We start from the raw sequence: 27,623 nt of genomic DNA on the forward strand, positions 1-27,623 counted from the left end.
TGATAACCAACAGCTCTCTAACTGAAGTTAAAACCCTCTCAAGAAGAGAGAAATCATGTCTGGTTCTAGAAACCTAGTGAACTACACAAATATTCGAGTTTGAAGAAAGGAATAAGATGCTCATACAAGTAACATTTATAGAGTGATCATGTTTGTACTTATGCACTTAGAAATCTGTAACAACAATTGATGAAAAAGGAGGGCATTACTTTGAAAGGAAGCATGGACAAGTATATGGGAAGGTTTTTTAGGGGGGAAAGGGAAAGGAAGAGAGAAAATGGTGTGATTATATTATGGTCTTAGAATAAGAGAAAAAAATTAGTAAGTCCAGGAATTAGGAACTAAGATGTAAGGTGGCTTTGTGGCACAATATATAGCACCTTAGACTTCTACTGATGAAAAAAAGCTGAGATGTAGTTCATTACAGAGTGTCTTACCAACCTTCTGTTTCTTTTTAAAAGGTTTTACCTAATTCTTAATTTCAACTAAATTTTATTTGTGTGTGTGTGTGTGTGTGTGTGTGTATACATGCATATGTGTATGCAATGTGCGTGGCAGTGCCTTCAGAGGCCAAAAGATGGTGTCACACCCTCTGATGTTGGACTCTCAGATGGTTGTGAGCTGCCTGATATAGGCCCTGGGAACCAAACTTTGGTCCTTTGGAGGAGCAGCAAGTTCTCTTAATTTCTGAGCCATTTCTTCAGCTTTAAACATTCCTTCTTTAGGAGGGGAACCTGGGCCTCATGCACAATGGGGCTGATGGTTGAAAGGGTGGCTGGAGGAGGAAACAGAGCATCAGATGCCACCTCCTTAGGAGATTTCCTGGATAAGCAAGATGGAAGGGGGTTATCAGAATACTCACACATTTTTCATTTCATTGGAGCATTTTTCTGAGACACTGCCTGTCACTTTGATGCCGGAGACCATGCCCCTAAGATTCTCACATTACTTCACAGCAGGTCAGACTCTCTGTCTTTGTTTGTACAATTGTCCCCAGGTTGGGGAAGAATCAGCCATGGAATGCAACTCCATCACCAATTCCCTAGGCATAACAAAAGTGGCAATGGCTGTGGAGATCTCATTTGATGACGTTGAAATCATGACCTAAGTTCTTTCCACAGAGAGCCCACAGAGGGTATTTGAGTGAGTATCTTTGGATGCTTAATCACTTACTGTGGATTTCAGAGCTACTTCATGATTTGTTCATTGCTTACATTTAAGCGCATCATGCAAAGAATGATGCTCAACATTGTTCTTTGTAAAGAACATAGGTATAGGAGCAATTATTATCGGGCACATAAGCAGCAACATCCTACAATGGACCTGTCAAACTTTGTTGTAGGGATGTCTCAGGAAGGCCACAGACAATTGTTCTGGACATCCTAAAACCTTTATTTCCCCTGGCCCCTTATCTGCCACTGAGTTGCCCGGGGTCTGCTTGAATAAAGGTCGCTGATGAGTATTGTGTGTTTGTTTGTGTGTGTGTGTGTGTGTGTGTGTGTGTGTGTGTGTGTGTGTAGGGAGAAGATGATTTGATAGTCCATGAATCACATTTTTTTCTCATCCTTTGAAAAACTGGCACAGTGATGGAATTGTGAACACCCACCACATTTTGTTCATAGGAAATAATGCCTTAATATCTTCAGGACAATGTGCTGTAGCAGAATTCTGCTCATCACATTAAATGCAGAAAAGGCACTGAGTTTCTGTGCTTCACTCCCATCATGTGAACTCTGCTTTTCTAAGACACTTCCAGATCTCAGACCCAATTCTGGGACCAGAAATCATTAGGGATTTCCATGATTCCTACTCAAGGGAAGAGACTAACTACTATGTGATCAGTATGGCTTCCTCACGTATTCAAATATTGTGCTGGTTGGTCTTTTAGTCAGTTTGACACAAACCTAGACATATCTAGAACGAGGAAACCTGAATAGAGAAAATGCCTCTACCAGTTTGTTTGAAAGCAAATTTGTAGGGCATTTTCTTGATTATGATTGATGTGAAAGGGCCCAGCCCATTGTGGGCAGTGTCATTCTTGAGCAGGTTTGTAAGAAAACAAACGGAACAAGACAGGAAAGTTGAGCCAGTATGCTTTATTCCTCCATGGCGTCCACTTCAGTTCCTACCTCCAGGTTTCTGCTTGAGTTTCTTCCCTGACTTTCCCCAATGATGGAATGTGACAGGGAGTATAAACCAAACAAACCTCTCTTCCTGAAGTTGTTTTTGGTCATGGTGTTTTATCAGCAATAGAAACCCCAGTTAGCACAATCATATTTGACATGAAAATAATACATTTTGTTGTTTGGGGTCCTAAGCTCTGATAACCTGGGACAAAACATCAGCGGAGTGATAACATGAACAAAAAGCATACCTGGACCCCAAAAATGCTCTCAGGTGGTATTGTTATCGGATGTTACCCATGTTAAGTCGTTTCAGGTATGAATCAGAAAAAGCTTTAAGGATTAAAAACATGGAGGTTAAGAAACAGGGCTTGCCACAAGCATGGCACAGGAGTAAAAAAAACCACACATGGTAGCCTAGGATATATTGAGAAACCCTGGAATGAGGTAAAATGCAAGCACAAGTAGGACTCATATTCTCCTCTCTCAAAACTGCTTTCTGCCATAAAGAAGTAGAGCTCCAGGGGTAGGACAGGGTGAACAAAACAAGCCTGAAACATGGCACGTCATGAAATAAGGAAGTAAGGATGCTGAAGACAGAACTCTTTCTAACTGTCGACATCTAGGACTATCTGAATATCAACTTAAGGAATTAATAACATATGTAAGTAACTTACTAAATTAAGAGACCTCACCAGATATGGCTACCTTATCTTGAATTTCCCAACCTCCAGAACTATAAGCCCAATATACATATATATTTTTGGTACCAGGTCTCTTAAAGCAATAGAAAATGGTTTGAGATGATGATCTGAGAATAGAGAGTTGCTTCTGTGACCATCCTGAGAAACCTGTGACCTGATTTTAATCACAAGGAGATGCCATTCAAAACCTCACAGTGAGAGGCATGCTCAAAACTACCCCCTTTGCAATCCTTACAGGTATGACGTAATAGAAGTCACAGGAACACGGCACAGCTTACATTAGTTACTTTTTTGTTGCTGTGGTGGAACACCATGACCAAAGGCGACAGTTCATCTGGCTCATGGTTCTAGAGAGATAAGAGCCCATCACAGCAGGATGGAGACATGGTAGCAAGCAGAAAGCATGGTAGAAAGAACAGGAAGGTGAAAGATCTTTAACCATACAACAGCAAACATGAAACAGAATGACTGGGAAATAGTGTGAGGCTTTAAGCACTCAAATCTCACTCCACTGACATGCTTACTCCATCATCAGGAGTGTATCTCTCTACCCAATAACCTTCCTGGACAGCTCTACCACTTGGAGATCAAGTATTCAAGTGTCTGAACCTATGAGGGACATTTCTCATTCAAACCGCAATATACTTCTGAATTGATTCTAAACTGAGGAAGATTTAAAAAAAATAGACACAAAACATGCCAACTAAATGTCTTTTGCAGTCCTGGATTTGACCAGGTCTCCTTACTGTTAGGGACATTACTGAAACAATGGTGAAACTCAAATGGGTTCTGAAACTTAGGTGATCACGTGACATTAATGATAATGTCATGATTTCCATGCTTATGCAGGAGAATGTCTTTGTCTGAAACAAAACAAAACAACAATAAAACCAAAACCAAAACCAACCAATCAACCAACCCAAACACTGAAATGCAAAGATGGCAGGATATGAGGTTAACAACTCTGATGGTCCTGGTATAAAACAGAACTTTATATCCTTACAAATTTTCTATAAAATGAAGTTTGTTTCAAAATTAAAATGTTATATAATAAAATAGTTACATATGTGCACGCATATTCGCTGTTTGTTCTATTATTCTACACATCCATGTCCTTCATTGTTTTCAACTGTCATGGATGCAACTCTAAATTGCTTAGGATAAGTAACATTTCTTGAACTTTTATCTGGTGCATCAGTCCCACTTTTTCAGAAGAACATGTTGGAGGGACACCTGCCTCATCATCTGCTCTCAGGGACCACATTGTCTCCACCAGGAGGCATGAGAAGACCCTTTCCTCATGAGATATCAGCTTTAAGGAAACACTGGCTGATTGGTGGGAGAGGATAAGATAAAGCAACTAGCAAGGTGCTTAGGCTAAGAACACAGACCACACCCAGGGGATGAGGAATCAATGTGTGAGAAGTAATTTAGCAATTCCCCAAAACAGAGATGACTGATCAACCACAGCTCGGGGCCTTCAACAAATCTAGGAGAAATAAAGTGTGAGGGGTAATTTCATTTTAATTTCTAAAGACTATTACCTTGTGCCTATGCCATAAGTAATCAAGGCTGTGGTTTTTGCCTCATCAAAATTGTATCCTGAAGTCTACAAACACAAGTGCTTCTTTATGAATCATCTCTATTTTTAAAATTTGGCTAAACACTCAACTCAAGTGTCTCTGACATGTTTAAAGCAATTTGTTTCACAAATACAAGAGTTGGGAATGATTGAAATGGTTGAGATGAGATCCTGGAGGCAATGTGTCATTTCCTCTCACTTGGGAATATGTTGCACAAATAATAATAATAATAAAAAGCTGTTGGATGGAAAATGCCATCCTTGCTGTCCCCAACACCTCGTTTCTGTCACTCTACTCACAAAAACATCTTTTCACCTCTTTTGTGAAATTACTTGCTTCAGAATATTGGAGGCGCTTGTCTATCTGGGCACTAACTTTTTGATGAACCTAGAGGTAACTGTCAATTTTAAAGTGTGGAGTATCAAGTGTGGCTTTTACTGTGGGGAGCCAGTGATGGGGCTAGGAGAGAAAGGCGTACTGCTTTTCTGTTTTTTCCCAGACAAGGAAATAGAACTTAAAATAGCATCAGTTCTTAGGACATTTCAAACAGAAAGCCCAGTGCCGCTATTGGAGGGGCTGAGAGCTTTGTGAAGAAGAATGCACTCCCTCCCCCCCAAATAACAGTCCTGCTGATGTCTTTCTCTGCAGGCCACTCACTCCCACAGCGTGAGGTGGCACACACTTTGCTACCAGAATACAGGAAGGGCCAGATATTTCTTTCCTTGATGCCTATCTACATGAGCTTGGCTACTGTAGAAAAATGCTGTAGCCTGGATGACTTAAACTACTGATGTGTATTTCTCAGACTTTCTGAAGCTGAGATCTTGAAGATCAAGGTGCTGGGACATTTGGTTCCCAGTGAGGGTCAACTTCCTGATTCATGGCATTCTCTATGTATGTCCCTGTGTGATTAGAAAAGAGATTAAAGTATGGATTTGGGTCTCATCTTTTTCTGGGCAGGGCACTAACCTCATTCATGAGTGTTCTGCCCTGATGACATAATCATCTCCGAAAGGCCCCACCTCCAAATACCATCACACTGGGGGATAGATTATCAACATAAGAGTTTGGACAGGGGCACATACATTTAGCCCATAACCTACCTCATCTTGCTTCACCAATTCCTCTCTCACTCCCATAATACAGAGCTCCAGTTTGCCTTGCCTGAACTAAGACTGAGCTCATCACATATATTTTCTCCCTTTGGTCAGGAATCATGGGAAGTCAGATAGTGATTGTTGGCTTATTTCAGTATTCATGGCTGGACTGTGAGTCTTATATCAAGAAAATTCTTTGAAGAAGGCAATATCTACAGAATATGAAGAACCCAGTACTCTCTTTACAACCTATCCAGTGAATACAGCCATATTGTGGCAGGTTAGGACCTTAAGCATTCTTGTCTACAAAGTATAAACATGGAATGAGAATCGGCACAGTCACTCTCATAACTATTAAAAGGTTAGCAAGAATGAATGTATCAGGCCCTTGCCACAACTGTCAGGTGAAAGCAACTTTCTTGGAATGAGTTGTATGTAATATGGCTGCTTTGGGGAACATCATGTGGAGACATTCACTGACAAGGCTATTGGTAGGGAAGGCTGAGCCAGATGAAGTATGTGGCTTGGACTTCTCTGCAAAGTCCATGCAATACATTAAAGTAGTGGCTTTCAATCTGTAGGTTGAGATTCCCACAGGGGTTGCATATCAGATATCCTGCATACCACATATTTGCATTATGATTCATAACAGTAACAAAATTACAGTTATGAAGTAGCAATGAAATTATTTTATTGTTGGGGGTCACCACAACTTGAGGAACTGTATTAAAGGGTCACGGCATTAGAAGGCTGAGAACCACTGCCTTAGAGGCTTGGAGAACAGCATCCAGGTTTCCTGACATCCACGTGGCATTGCACACCCCTCCTGTAGCTGGGCTACACAAAATTGTGTCAGAGCCTCAGAGGCATGTAACTTGGCCTATTCATCCCCTTGTTGCTCTAAGTTCTGGTAGTTCCTGTTGTGAGGCCTATTTTTCCTGTAGGTCCTTTAAAGTTTTCTACAAGCTCAACTCTACCAACTTCTACACAGAATCTTGAGTGCCTATAGAATCCTAAAATACCCTGAATAGCTCGGACAGGTTCAGAGACAGGCTTGGCTCTTTACCACTGGAGGACAGAAGTGGCTGAAGCCTCCTGTCTCCACAGTGAGGAGATGGGGAAGAATCTATTTTTTTTTCCAGTGCTTGCTGGATCTGTTTCCTAGCTCTATTCCTGTTTGCTCCATTCCTTACAGATGGGTTTTCTTTTCCCTCTGTTTTTATCTTGAATGGGCATCTCTGCTTGACCGGACTTTTGCTGAGTGCAACCACCATGCAATACTAAGGCCAACCAATGACACACACTATCCAATCAAATCTTCTTGGTTGCTGATGCTTTCTGTCACAGAGATGGAGTTTCTGCACCATTTGGGAAAGTGTTCACATTGTTTAATATCATGAGATTCTTTCCACCACCACCACCGCTGCCACATTTCTCTAGATTTCTAGTAACATCCTCTTACATCCAATCCCCTCTGATTTGATACTCATATATCCCAGGTTTGTTAAGGACAAGTCTTCTAATTCTTCTATATGCTAGCTTTCTCAACACCACTCCTAGACTGACTTTCCCTTTCCGTATTCTGGATTATGACCCCCTCAGTTCCATCTGATCTTTTGTAGGAGAGTGTCTAAACTCCTCATTGGGTGCAGACAATTTCTAGACCTACAGTAAGTAGGATGGGGAAAGTGACTATGGAGCCCCAACAAGTATTATGCTGTCATTTCATGAAAGGAACTTCTTGACGCACATCGCTTTTACCCATGCGCAGACACATCTATCTAAGTGTTTATAGAGACATGCTAATCAGAGCAGCCAGTCCTGACTATTCATCAGACAGTTGAGCTCAGACATGTCTCCTCTTTCAGCTCTTCCACTTTGCCTTGACTGCAGGTTCTACCGTCAGGCAATCAGTCAAGCCGCCACTGACTCACGGTGCCAGCCCATCCTGCTCTTTGTACCCATCTCCCTGCACTTACAACTTTGTCTTTCCAAACTTCCCCATGGTGATCTTGTGTCTTTTTTAGGATACTGCTGTCTCCAGAGCAGCAGCCAGTCACCTAAAAGGGCCAGTTTGCATAAATGTATGAGCAAGAGCTCAGAAAACAATTAACTACCTTCACGGGGCATTCTCATTCCATTAGAGAAAGTGCTGGTGATGTATCTCCATGATGGATGAACCCAGCTGGCTTGTTCTGGGAGCACTTCCTGTTTCACCACACAGATAGCTGCGTCTCTACCTGACCAGAGGCTAGATAGATGACATAATTCCCCAATTTCCACTCAAATGAATGCTTGAGATTAAATACTTGGTTTTATTATAAACCATTTTATCATTTTACATATCTATTCTAGAAACATCTATTTTGAAAAGTCTATTTTTTTCACAGCTCCACGCATGAAATTATTATCTATCTAGATTGGCAGGTTAATATGGAGTGTCCATCTCTCCCATCTGGAACCTTCCCACAAGTGCTCTTGGAGAGTCTGTGGAAGGAACAGGTCCTAGTAAAGTCTCTTCAGCTCCTGTCTGCATGGAGGCCTACACATTTCCTTGAGCTGCCTTGAAACTCCCCTTGGAAACTAATGTCGACTTAATTAGATTTGATCATGTTAATAAGATTCTGATCATTTAATGAAAGAAATTTTCCGGGTTTGCATTGGACTCTAACACAGTGAAATGGATTGTTTGGGGATGATAATGAGGTGCTGTGTGGAGAATCTAGATATCCCAGCCCATCACCAAGTAGCAGGAAAAAAGGTTACCAAACAAATAAAGACTGCAAACTGGCTCCATTACTGATCAGGGTTTTGTTCTCGCAGACTCCCTAGAACTGACCTCCATCTCTGTCTCTGGAGACTGAGTGGTGCCAAAGCTCTGTCTGAATATAACCAGGAGCTTTAGTCCATAAAGGATTTCTTTTCCATTAGAAGCAGGTGAGCATTGGAGAACAAGTCCTTTGACTTCCCTGAATAACTTGCTTCCCACCTAGAGCCCAGTCATGGATCTTACCCTCAAAATGTTCCCACTTCCTCAAGTTTCTTCCCAAGACTTACCTGCCTCGTCTAAGACTTTGCTCTTAAGCTCTTGCTTTACTCTCCTTCAAGACTGCCTGCCTGTTACCTAACTGTTGATTAACTGTTTGCAGAATTCCTATTACTCTAGCTAGAGCAGGCTCTAAAGCAGTGTTCCCATAGCAGTAACTATAATCATAGTTACTGGGGGCTGGGGAAGGGTGGGAAAAGGAGGGACAAGGAGACTGCTTAATGGGAACCTTCCTAATGCGACCCTTTAATACAGTTCCTCATGGTGTGGGGACTCCCAACCATAACATTACTTTCATTGCTGCCTAGTAACTAGTTTTGCTATTGTTATGAAATATAATGTAAATGTCTGTGTTTTCAGATGGTCTTCGGTGACCATTGTGAAAGGGGGTCAAGACCCAGGTTGAGAACCACTGCTCTAAAGACAGGTTTGGAACACTAATGTGCTCCCCAAGAAATGGGATCGTATGTAAAACAACTGTCTACATCTCTACATCCTTCTCAGCACTGTTCACAACAGCCGGGTTCTCTGGTGAAAGAAAAAATAAAATGATTCACATGTGCAATGGAATCCTATTTAGTGGTAAAAGAGGGAAACCCTGGCATTTCTGGAAACACCAATAGGCTTAGATACACAAACACACACACACACACACACACACACACACACACACACACATCTATATCTCAAGAAGGCTAAACTCACAGAAGTAGAAAGTATAAGCCTGGCTACTGGGGCTTGGGGAAAGGTGGGAAAAGGAGGCATAAGGAGACTGTTCAATGGGAACAAAGATACAGATAAAGAGGTGGAATAGCTTTCGTGGTATTATAGCCAATGACAATGTATTGTGAAAATGACATTGATAAAGTATGGGGTTTGAATATTCTCATCACAGAGAAATGTGTTTATGAAGACAAGTGATATGTGTGTAAAGTTTATAATAAAGCTTATAAGCAATGTGTATATGTACCAAAATATTACTCTCTCCCATAGGAAAATACATAATTCTTACCTGCCACTTAAAGATATATTCATTTCATTCAAGCTAAATGAAGATAGTATGGGCTGTTAAACTTCTGTTATACACACAAGCACACTGTGGGATGTCAGGATGTAGGACACAGCGGAGCTTTGTGATGCACAAATTCACTGAGGTAGACATTAGATGTGATGTTTTAAAGTCTGGTAAACAGCAATAGAAGAAAAATAAATTGGGAGACTGAAGAAGCCATCACAAGCTCTCCAGTAGTTTAGCTGAGAAACTTACAAACAGTCAAGCAAGGGCTGGGGATGGAACACAGAGAGAAGTGCTTGCCTGGTATGTACAAAACCCTGAGTTCAACCTTTAGCAAGATAAATAAAAGAGAAGTAGACAAAAGAATGTTTAGCCAGAGCCAGGGAGGCAGGTCCAGAGCACTGCTCCTGGATGCCTGGAGGCTAAAGAAATCCTTGTGAACAGACAGAATAGTTAGACCCATCATTCCTCCTCTTGCCAGTGAATAAATGCATAACCATTTATGCATGGGACATATGTGTATGTACATGATGGTGGGAACAGGAAAGAGTGGAGAGACAGAGATGGAAAGTGACCCATTACAACAAGAGGAGGAAAGACAAGAAAGAGGGCTTAGATCCTGGGAGGTGAGGCAAGCCAAAGACAAGCCCAGAGATTTATAGCTTATCTTGAGCAGCTGTCTGGCTGCTCTTATAATGGTCCTTTTTTTGGGTTATTCTGTAACTAACGCCATGGAGATGCAGTTGCCAATGCACTTGCAATATTCAGAATGAGGCTGGTAATTGGGTCATCTTATTAGCAAGCAACTACCACTAAGCAGTTAAAGAAGCTTCCGGTTATCCCCTGTCAGTCTTTGCAATGTGCTTGGTGAGGAGCCAGAGGGCAAGGGTGATGAATAATTAGTCCACTTAGTGCGGTTCTTTAGTGAGTTTTCTCTCCGCTTCCATGACACTTCCTTTTCAGTTGGGAGCCTCAAGAGCAAGGTGTGATGCTTAGCACAGTAGTTTTGTTTGCATCTTTCCCCACTTTTCTCACCCCTCACTTTACACTGGCAAGACGCCTTAGAGTTAGAGGGAATATCCAGGGGTGCAACATACCTCCGTTTGGACTACAACTTTCTAACAGTTTCAGTTCTGTGGGTACTAGTGAGCCAAATGTATCAATTCACCAGCTCAGGAGATCACAGTAAGAACTGAGCTTAGAGATGGAGAGAGGGACAAGGGTGAGGTCAGATTGAAGGACCAGGAAAGAGACAGGAGAAATAAGAGTGAGAAAGGGAGGCACAGGCGAGATCTCATTTCAATCCCACAGTCCTTCCTGTGTGTGCTATATGGCACGTGGGATGTAAAATACTGTGTTACCCTTGGACCTTAACTTTGCTTAGAAACCTTTGGTTCCCAGACTTCAATGGCAATCATTACTGCCCTTGCTGCTTCCATTTTTGTTGTTTTCAGTTTTGTTGTTAGCATGGATGGATATTTCACATAAATTATGTTTTTAATCCATAATCAGTTGGTTTAGTGAGCTTCATACTTTGTGAAAAGATGTCTGAGTGAATTAACTTATAAAGGAAAAAAAGGTTTATTTTTACTGGAAGTTTGGATGTTTTAGTCCGGGATCAAATTGCCCTTCTGCTTTAGCCGCCTATAAGGATGAGTTCAAGATGAATTAAACGCCTCTTCCTTAATCAGCTGTATACAATAAACCCGTCTTCTCAATTCAAACATAAAACAAATGTTCTGAGTTTGTCCTGCGTTTTGCAGCTGCTGTCCTCCATCTGAGTGAGCACAACTTGGCTGCCAGCTTTTCTGTATGTGTCCCTCTGTTCTTTGTCCCCTAAACCCTCAGTTAGATCAATCCCAAAAGCTGCACAGAAAGCAGACTCTTTCCTCTTCTTCTTCTCCTCCTCCTCCTCCTCCTTCTTGTTCCTCAGACTTAGTCCCACTCTGGTCCGGGCTGGGCCTCAAACTTGCAGCTGTCCTCCTGCCTCAACCTCAAGCTCTGGGCTTACAGGAGTGAGCTACAGCTCTTGGCTTCAGATCTCCTTCAACAGTTTACTTAAAGCCCTTTCCGTAGAGGCTTATGGTTATTTATAGAGCAACATGGAAACTTCTTAACAAGTGGTATAAAACAACCTGTCTGTTTCAGTTTTCATGCTCCACTAACCTTCTTGCCCCCTGTCCCAGAATAGACACTGCCACTCATTTCAGACCCATCTTCAAAAGCTCTTCCTGGGGGATTCCCTGAGCTGTGCTCAGTGAGACACTGCTTTCAAAGAAGCTCTAAACAGCTCTCCCAAGGAGCTGGCACTGAACTCTATCCACCTCTGCTTCTCAGGTTGTCCCACTGACTGCGGACCAGCCTCCTGGACCAACTTCCTTCCTTGGAGGCAGGAAGTGAGCATCCTACTTCTCACACTGTCCTTCTGACCACAGGACCACCCTCCTGAAGTCAGGTTCAGAATGTCCTGACCATATTCCCTGTGAAGACAGAAGCTTTCTTCCTGTTCTTACCCAGTCTGGTACTCTCTCATACAATGTGCTCAATAACTGCTCACTAAACACACTCTGAAAGAAAAAAAAAAAAAAAAAAAAGAGCGTTATGGTAAAGGAAGCCAAACAAAATTATGGGAGATAAAAATGCAACTATAAAGAGGATATTTAAAAATCTTTCTTTTTTTTTTGGAAAAGAAAGTTGCTGAGTATTAATGCCAACTTGACATTTATTGTAATGCTGGCCCAAAATCTTAAACTGCCATACAGTAAAAAAAAAAAAAGGGGGGGGGGAGGATATTATATTAATCACCATCCACAAAACTACAAATCCACTTGTGTTGTATCATCCATCCTGCTCAGCGTTCTACAGAGCAAAGGCAATAGCCAGCTGGAGCCTCACAGTTACAGAGGCGAGTTCTGCATTTTATTAAAGGGTGCTATAACAATAAAAATATACTAGAGTAGTATTTGCAGCAAAACAATTTTAGTAAATATTCCACTAAACGAGATCTGTGTTTTGACTGCACGCCAACATGAAGCCTCTAATATGCAGATGTGCGTGGTGACTGAAGAGGCACAAACCACAGCACGAGGCAAATGCATTTGACCACAGAACTTTTTTTTTTTCTCTTCCAAGGGAGCATCTCGTGACAGCTGTCCACAGGGAAGGCGGGCTGGGAAACGCTGTCCTAGTTTCTCGGCTGCCATTATTAGTTGCTTCACACGGTTGTTTAGAAATAAGCAAACCCGTCGTCAATGCAGAAACCCACGGGGCAAAGATTTAAAATGACATCCCATAGAACTGGTTCTTCGAAATGGCAAAATAGCCCCTTCTCAGCAAAATAAAGCATAAAGTGCAGGCACAACATGGCCTCTGACTTATTTCTCTGTGAGATTTGGGGCAGGAAAGTTCTCTGCAGGGAAACCGTGTTATACGTGTGAAAAGCACACATCAGCTTGATAATTCCATCCAGATTTCCTGAATGATAAAAAAAGGAAACATGGTCCTTAAAGTGTTGGCTCTCAGACTGTGATGGTTTGGATAAGGTGTTAATGTGTTCCCCAGAGAATGTGTTGGAAACTTGGTCCTCAGTGTGACAGAGTCAGGGGGAGGTTGAACCATTGCGAAATGCTTAGTGCCAGGTGATCAGGTCCTTGAGGACTTGGCCTTGGATAGGATGAATGATGAGCCTGGTTCTTGCCAGTCTCTATCTTTCTTCCCATGAAACCCCACCCTCTTGCATCGGCTCCCTTCATAATGCCATCCTCCAGTTCTTCAGTGATAGGATACAGTGAATGGGTCCCTCACCAGATGCTGAACAATCAACCTGATGTTGGACATCAAAAACAGCGATCTAAATAACACCCCCCCTTTTCCCGGTGAAGTACATAGCCTTGGGCATTTTATTTTAGCAATGTAAAATGGACTGGCATGTAAATATGGGGGGGGGGGTCCCCTGCTTCCCTGAGGCCCTGCAGTGCCTGTTTACCTCATGACTTTGACTAACTTGGGGTCAGGGGCACACTGCAAGGCAATCTCATAGCTCTATTTAAAGCAACCACACTCTACCTAACTCTACCCTGCATCCTGTGAGCACAAAAGATTCTTCATTCTTCTCACCCTTCACCCATTCTATTACTCTATCCTTCTCTGACTCTTGGGCCTTTTCCCTGACTGTTCTTCCCCTTCTCCCTACAACATTCAAGCCCCTCCATTCTGAAACAAATACCAAACCAAGATGCCATCCCTCTAACTTGTGTCTCTTAGTTACCACTGAGATTTTACTTTCCTGCTTTTGACCTACCTATTATGTCACACCTCATTTAATTTCAGATCATTACAAGTGTTTCTGTCACCCAAGTTATCAATGTCTTCATAATTGTTGAGTCCAGTGGGAAATTCTAACCTTGGTCACTCTTGTCCTCTTAAGGAACTTATCTCTCTCAGTCTTAGTACCTACCCTGGTTTTCTCCTAATTCTCAGATTGTTTGACCTTTGCTTTCCCTTCAAGGACCCCAGTTTCTGGCATCTTCCTTTAAAGCTGGTTTCCCCCAAGATTTGAGTCCCTGTCTCCTGCTTACATGATTAACTTTTGCTGAATGAACTTGTCTATCTGCATGTGTATGCTATCCAAATCTCTTTCTGCCCTACGCAGACACCACTTTTCCACTTCATACTCAGACTGTCTTTGAATATGTAGTCACCAAAGTCACTCAAGAACCCCTTAAAAGCAGTCCTGGTACTTTTCAGGTTCACCTGGGCATGTTTGTTTAATCATTTCAATCTTGATGCCATCTGAAAAGAGGTGGCCATAATGCAATGCCCAGAAAGGTGCCAGAAGAAGTGCACGGGAAATACACAACACTCTGCACTGAAATACCCCTTGCCAGTGCATCACCAGCGGGAAACATTGCCATCATCCTCACTTCCCACACTCAGGTTTCTCTCCTGTTTCTCTGTCATCACAGCCTAAAGAACACGGGTGTTACACTTGACTCCTTCTTTCTCTTACCTCACACCCATCTTATATGTTTTGCCTCCTCAGTATTTCTTGAATCCCATTACCCCTTTCTTTCTGCAGTTGCTGCCCTCATCCAGGCTCTCATCCTCTACCCTCTGAGCATCTCTCCTCCAATATTGATGTTCCACAACCACATGTTTTGTGCTGGAGCTAACCATCATGAATGAGACTTCTCAGTATCATTTCCATCCTAGACCCTGATGCCCTGCTACTCAAGAAATGAAAGAAACGGAGGCATTGAAGTGTTGCTGACAACATTTGGATGCACGGTAGGGGTAAAGATATGTAGAAATGCTTGGGCACCTGATGGATGCAATCACAAATGACTCACTTTCGTGGTATTTTTATGAAGGGCTGTCCCTGTGTGTTCACAAGATGATGTATGGGGAGGGGAATCCAGCCTGCTTCATAGGCTACCTCCTCTGAAGGCACCTAGTGTTATGGATTGAATCTCCAATGTGCCAACAGGCTGATGTATTGATCGCTTGGTTTCTAGGTGGTGAGGTACTATTTAGGGAGGTTCTGCACAACTGAGGAAGTGGGGCCTAGTTGGAAGGAGTAGAGCACTAGAGGCCTGCCTTCATCGGTTATACCTCGCCCTCTGTCTCTCCTTGTTTTTCTGCTTGCTGTCTACAGTAGGTGAATTGAACTGCCACCTCCTCCACACATGTTCCGTTTTGGACTCAAAGTCAGCAGGGGCAAGGAATCTGAACAAAATCTCTGAATCATAGGTAAGAAGACAATTTCCCTCCTTTAAGTGGTCTTCTTGTGTTTGGGCAGCAGCAATGTAAGAGTGACCAATACAACCAGAGAAAAGGGATGCATTTGAGGTTTCCCTCACTGAAGAGGAGCAAGTGAGGCACACATGCTTTGTTGGTAGCTTCTGCGAAATGCTTGTTGGTTTTTATTTTTATTTTTTTTTTCTGATATGAGGCTCTGGTCTTGCTGGTGTCTTTCTCTCCCTCTTCTTTCAGCTGTAATTGGAAGTAAGAAGCATGGTACTGTATGGGCTATTGTGAGACTGAGATAAAGGACAAGAGAGGCTCTGAAGTGTTGGCCTCAACCCTCTGGGGCTCCTAGATTGGGCCCAGGAAGGAGGGCATTGCTCGTGGTTCAGAGCATTGCTCCAGAGGGCTGGGTAAGTGTCCTCTCCCGTTTTGGGAAAACTGGTGAAGAAGGCAACCAAGGATTCTTTCCTCTGAGTAACTTTTTCATCTCAGCCCAAATAGTTATCATCAAAACAAAAAGGGGAGGGCGGGGGGCAGTGAATACTGGACAGGATGTGAGGAAAGGAACACATTGCTATTGGTGGGTACAAATTATTATAACCCCTGTAGAAAAGCATATGCAGGATCTACCAAAAAATTAAAACCGGAATAGGTTTATGATCTGGTTAACCCACTCCTGGAAACATACCTGAAGGAAGCTAAGTTAGGGGCCTATCCATGTGTACTGAAATGCTGTTTACTACAGCCAAGATAGGAAATTAGATCAAGGTGGCTACACACACACACACACACACACATACACACACATACACACACACACACACATACACACACACACACATATACACACACACACACACTATTCAGCTCTAAAGATACATGGAATCAAGTAACATGCAGGAGAAACTGTGGGGCTAAAAGACACCATGTTAAAATTAAGGCACACACAGATAGATGGGTGTCATGTTGTCTGTCATATATGGAAACAAAAGAAAAAATGCCTTGAAAGTAGAAGATGAACAAGAGGAAGGGAAGGGGTTGAGGGAAAGAGTAGGAGATAGCAGAAGAGAGGGAGAATATGCCATAGCATGTACGTGTGTGACACTATCACAGCAGAACCTATTGGTTTGTACAATTAATATGTGTTAATAATAGTAGAGATTTAAAGAAGGATGAATTTTTTTTCTCTCTCAGCTAGGTATGGAGAAGGGGAGAGTACCCTAAAGTAACAGCAAATTAACACTACCAGCTGCTCTCAAGCCCCAGCTGCAGCCACAGGTTAGCAGAGCCACAATTAATGCCCTGCTCCAGCTTTCAGGATTTATCATTGCTGCAGGCTGAGGAGGGGAGAGAGAGGGAGAGAGAGAAAGCCACACCCACCTCTTCAAATTCATTAACACCTCCCACCTAACACTGCAGCTGGCTGTGTCTGCCCACAGCTAATGAATGTGGTTGTCAAACACAAGCTTGCAAAAACGCTGGCAGAGGAAACGCCCCGACTCTCCGAGGGCTCTTCTGGACACCTTTTTCTTGGAAAAACGGTTTCCCATAAGACCATCTTGCTTAAATATTTTAACAGTAATCACTTAAACATTAAATGTGTATTTAAATAAGGAGGAAAAGATGGAAGATGGATAATAGGGAAGGAAGGAAAGAAAAAAGGAAAAGAAAATTAGTTAGAAGGCAGAATAACTCCTAAATAAGACCCCATAAGCTAGGTTCTGCGGACAGGTACAAAGGGGCTGTACAAACTGCGGGCAGGTACAAACTCCACAGTAGTTATCTGTTTCACTGTAGACAAAAGTTCCCAAAAAGCAGAAGGAACCAATAACAGAAAGTACTGACTGTGGCCTGGAAGCAAATCAGCAGGAAGATGTGTGTGTGTGTGTGTGTGTGTGTGTGTGTGATTTTAACATAGTAATAACATTCTGCAAGTAGTAGATATGCTCTTCAAAAAGAACATTTCAAGTAATATTGTGGCTTTATTTAATCACGCACAACCCTCTGTTTTTTTAAAGATTAATTCTAGTTTTATTTATGTGCACATGTGTGTTTCTGTGTATGTGAATGCTGGTGTGTGTAGAAGCCGGAAGATGGTGTCAGATTTCCTGGAGCTGGAGTTACAGGTGGTTGTGAAGCAACTGACATAGGAGCTGGAATTGAACCCAGGTACTCAGCAGGAGCAACACACTGAGTCATTTCTTCAGCCTGTCACTTTTTAATAATTTTAGTATTTTCGCATGCATTTGTATGTGGATGGGACAGCTTGTGGGAACCATTTATCCCCTTCCACCCAGTGAAGCCTGAATATCTAACTCAGCTCCTCAGTCTTGGCAGCAAGTGCCGAGCTTTCTAACTAGCCCCTAAGCCTTCAGAAGAGATCCACTTCCCGAAGTAAAATGATAAGGGCTGGAGAAATTCCAGCCTCTCCCAGTCTTAGCACTATTGCCGCAGTGACCCTGTAACAGTTTGAATGATAGGAACGAAAATTGGACAGGAGAAAAATCCCCCCCCCCCCTGGTTCTTCGTCCCCTTCACATGTGGGTGACTTCTCGGCTACTAAACAGTAGAAAGTTGAAATCAATTACTTTCTTTTTCTTATATTGATGATAACTTTGGAATCAGATATGTAATAATTCTCAGAAGGGCCACAATGGAACGGCATTTAATGCTAAAAATATGAAGAGGCTAAACAAGATTTAAAATACACGTTAGTTTGACTCTACAGGTTTTTATCTTAAAAGTAAGATGCTCTATATGTTTTCTTCCTTTATACTGAAGAAATAAAATCAATACTGTTTCTCTTTTGTGTGTTTGAAGACTTCAGTTCTCACCATAGTAGATACTGTGGTATGTGCCCAGACCTCTCCGTTTTAATAAGGATGTAGGGGCTGACAGCTCTCTATCGCCGACCCACTCTTAGAGCCTTGCTGGCCAACACAGGAAACCAACTGTGTTCTATTACAGCTCTTCCCTAAGGGCAGTCTAGAACCAAGGACCAGCCCACATACAGGGACAAAGGGCTCACAACCTTCCTTGCAATGGAACAACTCTGAAGAACCTAGTCTAGCTATAAACCTTGGGGTCTACTGAGGCTGCTGTTGTCTTGCTAACTCTTCCCTCTGCCCATCACTGACTCCTGTACTCTTTCACACACGTCGATCCCATGGATAGCCCACAGAAACTGTAGTGAGACTACATAGTAGGAATGAGCTGTGGTTACCATGTTAATTGGACACAAAACTCGTGTTTCAGTTTATGGGGATGTTGTAACTTTTGCCTAACATCTGGAAAGACTATTATAAACACACTGAAACTTCTTTTTTAAGACTATGAGCCAGGCGAGGTGGCACATGCCCTTAATCCCAGCACTTGGAAGGCAGAGGCAGGAAGATCTCTGTGAGTTCGAGGCCAGCCTGGTCTACAAAGAGAGTCTAGGACAGGCAAGTCTACATAGAGAAACCCTGTCTTGAACAAACAAAACAAGGCAAAACAAAACAACAAAACAAAGAGAATGTTTTTCTTTTTATTGATTTCTACTGGTATTTATATCGCATATTTAGATTTATATCTATTCCTTTTAGATTTAGTTTGATCTTCCAAAATTGCAGTTACCATTATATAGGAAACATTTTTTGTTTCTAAGTGCTTAATGCTAGAGGATTAAAGGGAATGATTTTTAAGTTTTCATATCTATCTATCTTACGAAGTAATGTTATGCCTTCCCTCCTTTGACTTTGTTATGTTTTCTAAAAATATACGCAACACCAACAAAAAAACATACAGTTTACCTCTTACTCCCCATTGTTAACAGAAGATATCCCTCTTGCATTGTTTCTTTTTGCAAACCTCATTGGGATGTTTAATAAACAAATGGTGACAGCAGGCATTACTGTCCTATTTCTGATTATAATTGAAGTTTTAGACTATCCCACTTAAGCTGCTGTTTGGGGGACAGTTCTCTTTCTGAAAAGATCAGCTGTTTTTATCGTGTTTATTTCAGTCACTATCAATATGATTGCCTGGCTTTCTCCTTCAGCTCCTGTGAGTGGTCCTGTGGACATATTTCCTTACCTTGAGCCACTCTTGCTTTTCTGTGCCTGCATTTCTTCAATACCCATAAATGCCCAGGGAACATTTACTAAAATATGCCAAATATTAGTGATTTTGCAAAAAGGAAGCAAGATCAAATTAATTTGAGAATCAAAGGACCAAACAAAGCTACATGGTACTTTCCAGAACCTTGGAAATGTACGTTGTCAGTCTTCAAGAGCAGAGTACAAAGTGGCCAGTGAGTTTTATTACTGTTCCATCCTCTTCTCATCAGAGATTGCCTTCATTCAGAACTCGCTTTGGGGTCGCTTATGTGGAGAGCAGATGCTGAGGTTTGCAAATGCTCCCAGCCCATGAAACCAACTAAATCACTGTGAAGTCAAATCACAACTGTGCGATGCCATTTCAGAAAAATAAAACACTCAGTTAATTTTTTTTTTTCACTAAACATGCTTTTATGCTAGATTTTCTATTTTTTGATGCTTGGTCAATTTAACCACTCCTCTAACCAGTCTTAAATACAGTGCTAGGAAAGAATATAATTGTACCCAGTGCCCAACTCTGTCTACAGTGACCCCTGGTAACCTGGTTAGGGCAGACAGCACTCACCAATGACATATTCCACTCTGAAGAGATCCTTCCTGGGGTCATATGGACGATTGAAGTCGATCTGGACGTAGAAAGACTGCCCTCGGCGGACAATCAAGTTGTTGTTGTCGTATTTCTCTGTGTGGTGATCAATCTTGTTGCTGTCCCATCTTTCCTTGAACAGGTGAACAGCTGTGACATTCAGGTAATCTGACCATGCAGAAAGCAAAGTAAGAAAGTCGTTAAATATGTTTGACCTAGCTCCTCCCTCGATAATCAAGCTTATTTTTCTAGAAGAAAATCTGCTGGATGGAGCTGCAAGGGAAGGGAGGGGGCAGCAGATTCAAGAATCAGCCTCTTGGCTGTGGAAGACAGATTCATTTTAAACCTCTCCCCACCTGCGAGCTCATTTCAGCACACAGGATTAACTCACTTTGGGAGAGAAGGGCGCCTGGTTTGTAGATCTAGACAGAGAGAAGCGAGGGTCAGAGTTCAAGTCTTCAGTTCAAATCTCACGCTGGGTTTTGTTAAGCCAGGCTCTTCCCATTGTGACTATCCCTCCCTGTGTGACACCGCCACATCAGTTTCCCCATCTTTCAAAGGAGAGGAATCAAATCTGACAAAGCCTCAAAGGGACAAAGCTAGCCATTAATCCAAACTTCCCCTCCTACCCCAGGAAGGGTCAAATGTCCTCCTACTGAAATTCTAAAAGTAGGTCTGATTCCTCAAAGGCAAGGAGGAGGGGGGACAGTGCTCTAGAAAGGAAGGCTGCATTCTGTGTGGCAACATGTGACCACATCCACTGGCATAGGCAGAATCAGACTCACACCTCCTTGCCTAAATGAGCCATGTAGGTGCCAGACTCTTGTCCTTTTGGTGCCAAAATGTCCAAGCTTTTCCTGTCTTTTGGAGTCAGGAGTATGCATGTCAACTCTATGCCTGCTGCTCATGTAATTTTGCATATGTTCGCTTATTTTACAGACCAGCATGCTAGGCTACAACGTCACCCAGAGGCTCACATAGATGACGGTGACATGAGATTCCATGAGTGAAAGGAACTTGCAGACAGTCTGACACGTGCTAGTCCTGGAGAAAGGGGAGCTCCGCTTGCCTTTCTTCATTTCCTTCTGCACATGAGCATGCACAGAAAGGGCAGAAATGTAGTTCAGGAGATTAGCGGGGGCAACTGGTTTGTATACACACGTTTGGAGTCCTATGTACTAAGTTGAGACAGATAGCCTGGCCACACTTTTCAGAGCTGCCTGGCTACTTGGTGCATGCTTTCCTCTTATGGCCAGAGACATGTTGCATTCAGAAAGCACAGTAGGTTGGGCTTGAATCTTTGTGGAGACATCTCCTTGCAACACTCCCAGAACTCCTGTGAACTCGAGACAGGACTCCCGGTCCCTTTAGACTCTATTTTTCCCTTGTAGAGAAAAAACAAGAAGTTGGGTATGTTAAGATTCTCTGGAACTTTTATGCTCAATAGTCTCTGAAACACTCTTGAAAAAGTTAAGGTTTGGGTAAAATTGAGTCAAAACTCAAGTCTCAAAATTCCTTGTATATGATGATGATATTTTTCTTCCAGATTTGAGTTACCTTCCCCTCTCAGGTGAGGAGATTGCTACCTGGAAAATTTCTACGAAGATTATAGTTATCGTGGATAGGTCTGGTGCTGTCCCTGGCACAGAGTGGCACCGTTAACCTACAGTGGCTCATAGACCGGGAACTCTGAGAAAGCCGGTCCATATGGTGGGGACTTCTTGGTTTCCTCTGACTGTGCTGTTAGGCAGGCAAAACGCAAGACACTTGGACTTTTGCATCATCTCAAAGACTTGTCAACATACAGCAACCCCTGAAGAGCACTTTTCCTTTAAAGTGGAAGCTACAGATGTATAATTTTGGAGCCCTTCTCTTCCATGCTGCCTTTTCTTCTAACTTCTATGACTTTATTAGAACCACGATTCCCATGTTAAAGCAACCTGAGAGGCAGGCAGATCCCCAAGCTTTGCTAGCTAAACAATCTAACTCCAGGTTCAGAGAGAGACCCTGACTCAAAAAATAAAGTGGTTAATTGTACAAGAGGATGCTTGATGCTGACCTCTGACCTCCACATGCACACGCACTAGTATGTATACACACACATGAGCACACACAAACACATATACATACCTCTCTTTGTGTTTCAGTGTCTCTGTTTCTCTCTATGTGTCCCTCTCCCTCTATCTCCCCCACACTCCCTCTCTCACACACACATACCAAGATGGAAAATCCTTACCAAAATGACTTTATGGATCAACTCTTCTGGTCCTCTTTTTAATCATCACCAGTATCATCTAAAACCCCAAATCTCAAAATGGTTTCATCAGCTTTCCATTCCTGTATAGCAGTGGAAGGAATGCCCTCAATATCATAACTTCACTGAAACTCAGAGGCAAAGACACCTCTAAACCATTTGGTAGACCTTCTAGGTATAGTTGAGTTTTCCCTATCATGGAGCCTGGCCTCTGAGTGAACAGGGAACTCATTACCTCACAGGACACACAGTCCACTCTCATGCAGCTCTACTGTTCTCAAGATGCCCTGTCACCTGCTTCCCTGTGGATTTTCTGACCAGGTGTGCTGGTTCTGACTTACACACAGATCCAGAGCAAGTCTGTCCCTCTGGTACCTTGGAGTTTAGAGGCCACTTGGAGACATCTCTGAGCAAAACTCTCTCGACTTTTAACCTCTTCTTTAAGGAATCATTTTCAGAATTTAATGAATCCTGTTTCATGATAGATTTCATTTTGTCAGTTTCTCTCAGGGAGAATTTTTCCTCAACTAAAATGCATTATACAGGCTGTAGTTTTTCTAGTAAACAACAATGAAACTACCACAACCTGTAAAAATAAAAGGTTAATTTTTTAAGCTCGGGCATCATTGGATACGGATATCTTACTTTGGATTTACATTAAGCATCCGCTGAAGCAAAACCCTTAAAACACATTCTGATGTCATTTCTATCGATAGCGGATTACAGTTCTGTTCAGACGCCCACAGATCTCTCACCTGTGTAGCTATTTGGCTATATTTACTTATGCAACTGATTTTTTTTTCTTTGTGCCTCCATCTTTAAGGCCTTGCATGAATTCATACTACACGCCTACTGGTAGAGTCGTTTTATTGTTCCGCACTCTTGCAATAGTTTTGGACGTTATGTGTGCATTCAGTATGCTTACTGTTTGCTACAGCTAGATTTCCATAGTGTGATGTTTTGTGTTGTCTGTCATCCAAGGCAGGAAGACAATTAGACAATTGCTACATAACTGAAAGCTAAGTAAGCCTACAGTGGTAAAAAAAAAAAAAAAAAAAAAAAAAAAGAAGCATAAATAATAAAGGGAGTTTAGGGTTTTGGAAAGGGGTGTGGGAGAACCCCTAACTCAAGGGAGATGAAGGACATTTTCTGGAGAAAGTACGATAGAAGCAGTGACCAAAGGAGGAGGCAATTTTCCACATAAGAAGAAAATAGGGTTCTACTTCATCTCTGTTGGTTTGATGAAACACTTTGAGCAAAAGCAACCCAAAAGGGTTTAATTGGCTTACAGTCCAACACTGAAGGAAGCGGGGGTTCAGAACTTGGAGTTATGCTCTGGCTTGTACATAAGCTCAGTAGCTTTTTTTATATAGCCCAGGACCTCCTGACCAGGAAATGACCCTCCTACAGCGGGCTGGGCCTCATTCCCTCGGAAAGACAATCCAGACCACCCTTAAAGATGTAACTGAAGACCAATCTGGTAAAGAAAAATGCTTGGTTGAAACTCATGTTTCCGGTGATTCCAGGCTGTATGAAGTTGACAGTTAATGCTGACCAGGAGAGTTCGGGACGAGTGCTTACAGAGGAGGGTGGCTCAGAAAATAGTGAGTGAGCATATAAAAGGCTAGAAGACAATAGGCTGGCTGGGTTGGGTTGAGGAGCACAATGAAAACTGAAGGCCAGCAGCTCCTGCAAGCGTTGTCAGCCATGTTCAGGGGTTTAGAGTTTGTGTTGAGGAGCTAGCAAGAATACAAAACAATAACCTGACAAAATTATTTAGCCAATACATTCAAGTTTAAACCTCTTCTGGGGACAGAGTGGAAGAGAGTTGGGATGGTATCAGTCTTGAACAGTGGAAGTACAGCTAGGAAGCTGTTGCCCATTTTTGGCAATAACAAAGGATTTGGAGCCAGACTGTCAGGACCCTTTACATCTGCCACATATTGTCTTTACAACCTTGGACAAGCTGCGTAACCTTTCTAGGACCCAGTTTCATCATCTGCAGCATGTAGTTGGAATGGGCAGAATGTGGAAGGGGTACTGTATATGGGGTCTAGCGCATGCTAATCACTCAGAAGGCAATAGCAGCAACGGTAGCTCCTAACATCTTGGAAGTCCCTGGGGCTCTAAAGTTCAGAAATTAGAGTCTGGGAAGGTGTGCAAGGAACACAGAACAGGATCCAGGATCCCATCATGAAGCAGACCCTCAAGGAACCTGCCTGACGCTAAGCATGATGTTGCACATCCCCTGTCTTCTTTTTCTTCTTGCTTTTCTTTTCCTGACTCTATGGGTAGAAAAGTCCTTCCCCACTCCAGTCTTTGAATAACCCATTTCTCTTCTTAAGAAGGTGTAGACTACCATTAACAACTTTATTTTACATCTACACAGGTGATGCTACCTACAGGACTGGACACTCCTTGAGGAGATGACTATGCTTTGGTCATCTTGTCATCACTCATGCCTGGGGAAATGTGTGAGAAATGTCCCAGAAGGCATGGCTGCTTTTCACTTAAATGAGTTTCACACCTAAATATTTGGGTCCTGTTTCTTGTTTGTTTGTTTGTTTTTTTTAATTTTGAAATAAATTGTATCATTAACTATAGAGGAAAATATATCAGTTCTTTAAATATCATTTATCAGGCAGTTTATTCTCAAGACAAGCAATTTCAAGGGCAGCATATTGTTGGGAGGATTGGAGACGACAGAGTTTGAGGCCTCTGTATGAGAACTTTTGTTTCACACTGGAATAAGACCACCATGTCTTCATGCTGTTTGGAACAAAAAGAAGGTAAAGGGGCTAATGAAATGTGAGTGTATCAAGCCTGAGACAGACAGACAGTCACACACACACCCCTTATGGTTTGCAAGGGATTTTTTTTCTTAGTGAAAATAAACACATACAACTTGTTTTGAACATAATAGATAGGGCCTAGGAGATGGGTACACAGTACTTGCAAGCATGAGAACCTGAGTTCATATCCATAGTACCCACTTCATAATCTACATACACACACACACGTGTGTGTGTGCATGAACATGTTTTCTGAGTATCTTTTATTTATTTATTTTATTATACTATCACCCTAATAAGTCAGTGCCTTGGGGAAAGAAGGGGAAATCTCACAGGAAAATGCTGCATTCTAAGAGAGGAGAAACCAGGGCAAAGTTAAATAAAAAGTCTTCACCTAATCTCTTAAGATTCCTTCTTCCAACAATCTAAACTAAGAAAAGTATTTCATTTTAAAAATGAGACTTAGGATAAAAGACATAAAAATGAAACTTAGCTGACGTGCAAGAGATTAAAAGCCGCCTGATAGGTAAAAGGTTTAAAGCATACATGTTTAAAATGCCAGTCAAATGTGTAAGATGCATGGAAAGATAAAACCAGGCGACTTATTCTTTGAAAGTAGAAAATGACAGCCACATTAGCGTCTCTTCAGAGTAACCTTCTAATTTAAACACTAGGTGTTTTAATCTGTTTCTCATTACTGTAAGAAATATCTTAGGCTGGGTTTTTATAAAGAAAAGAGACATTTATGAGAGGGAGAAAGGGAAGAAGAAAGGAAGAAAAGAGAGGAGAGGAGAGGAGAGGAGGGGGAAAAGAGAAGAGAGAAGGAGGCAGGGAAGAGAGACAGGAGAGAGAGAAGAGAGATCAAGGAGAGAAGAGAGCTGAATTGGTTGGATGCCAACAGTTTAAACCACGTGCTCTGGCTCGTGTGAGGGGCCTAGACAATGCCTCATGGTTTGTGGCACATGCCATCATAAAGGCAGAAGCTCCATAGGAGAAAATGAGAACTGATGGCCAGCCCCACAGAGAGTGATTTATGGTCAGCTTCTATCTTTTATAAAAATTCACGTTCCTGAGAACTAGCTCAGGGTCTCACAAGGAGGACCTTAACACCTTTCTCCCACCCCGGTGACATAGGACCCTCCACTAGGCTATGCCTCTTGCTTCACCACACTGAGACCAGGTTTTAGCTTGTGAATCTTTGGGGTCAAACTACATCTAAATCACAGTACTGAGAGTTAGTGTAGGGGTGAGGTCTCCAATGTCATCAAATGAGTAACATTCCGCTGGTTGATCATGTCTAGCCACCACAAAGTAAGCCAGGAACAAAATTAGGTTCTTCCAGTGTATGGTTATAGCAAGGACAACAGTTGGTTACCATGAAACATGAGCATAGGTATAAGAATAACATAAGGCATTCTAGTGCCCATTTACCTGTTGATGCCCCTCCTCTGTGCATGGTACTCAGAGAACATCTGTTAAGCTGGTTGGATGGATTGTACTTTGTTTATTGGCCTAACAAGACATACCTTAGATAGAAAGAGCTTTTTCATTGTTGAGGCCTCATTCACCACAAGCAGAAAATTAATTCACAGCTCCCTGTCCAAGTCCAGCTCCTAGCAAAATGGAACAGCTCACTTGGAAGACATTTCTTTTTTTTTTTTTTTTAAGTCATTTTATGGTTAGGAACTTGGCAGCTTGCCCTTTCAAAGTGACAGCTTTCAAAAAGTCTACCTAACACAATTTAGTCTAATTCCAAACACATCAGAAAATGGGCTGTTAAAGAAAGAATGTCTCTTCTCTAGAGTCAGCTGGCTCCTTGTCCTCCTACTCTCTCCCTAATATGAAAAAAAGTGGATTATCCTCTCCCTGGGTTGCAAAAATATTCTTCTGAGAAAGATTATACCTGTCACAGATGGAATCTTGAAATAAGTTAAATGTTTAGGTTCATATTCTAGGAATTCCCTGGTGAGCTGAGTTCTCCCTGCAATCTTTGGTAACATTATTACTAATCTATAGGCATTAATGCTATGCGTGAGGAAGAAAGTTTTTTCTCACACATCTTTTGTTGACTCAGAAGGAGAAAGTATAATTAGAACAATTAAAGACATCTTTATTCAGCAGCTATTATTTAAACTGTTGCTACTAAAATGTCCTATAGCCTAAAATGCTTCTAAAATCTTAGAATAAGAGAAATGAGACTCACACCTTCTGCAGGGCTAAACGCCTTCTGGTCTACCTCTCCTCTAGCCTGAAATATCTCTTCTCAGTGTTCTCTTTACTATGATAACTAGTCTTATAAAACATAAATCCGCTCTTGAGAGTCCACAGCAAGTCCCCTGTGTTCTGTGGGATGGAATGAAAATGGGGTCTTCAGTGCTCAATATAGTGTGACCCCTGCCAAGTTTTTAAGGCTTATCTTTTCTTTGTCCTATAGCCAACTCTTATCACTTTTGAAAATGATCTTCCATGAATTCTTTATCCTTTCTTCCTTCATCTTTTAAAAGACTTATTTATTCTTTGCCCTGACAGGTGAAGTGTGTGTGTGTGTGTGTGTGTGTGTGTGTGTGTGTGTGTGTGTGTG

General features: G+C 42.1%; 1 protein-coding gene across 1 annotated transcript in view; it reads right to left on the bottom strand.

Moving 5' to 3' along the window:
• Positions 1-27,623, bottom strand: part of F13a1 (coagulation factor XIII A chain) — a 175,253-nt gene that overhangs the window by 140,863 nt on the left and 6,767 nt on the right. Inside the window, exon 3 of the mRNA XM_055595172.1 lies at positions 19,976-20,164. Coding sequence (XP_055451147.1) covers positions 19,976-20,164 — 189 coding nt within the window. The remainder of the gene's footprint in view (positions 1-19,975; positions 20,165-27,623) is intronic.

This window comes from Psammomys obesus, unplaced genomic scaffold (genome assembly GCF_907164565.1).
Source record: "Psammomys obesus unplaced genomic scaffold, mPsaObe1.curated_primary_1811, whole genome shotgun sequence".
NCBI lineage: Eukaryota > Metazoa > Chordata > Mammalia > Rodentia > Muridae > Psammomys > Psammomys obesus.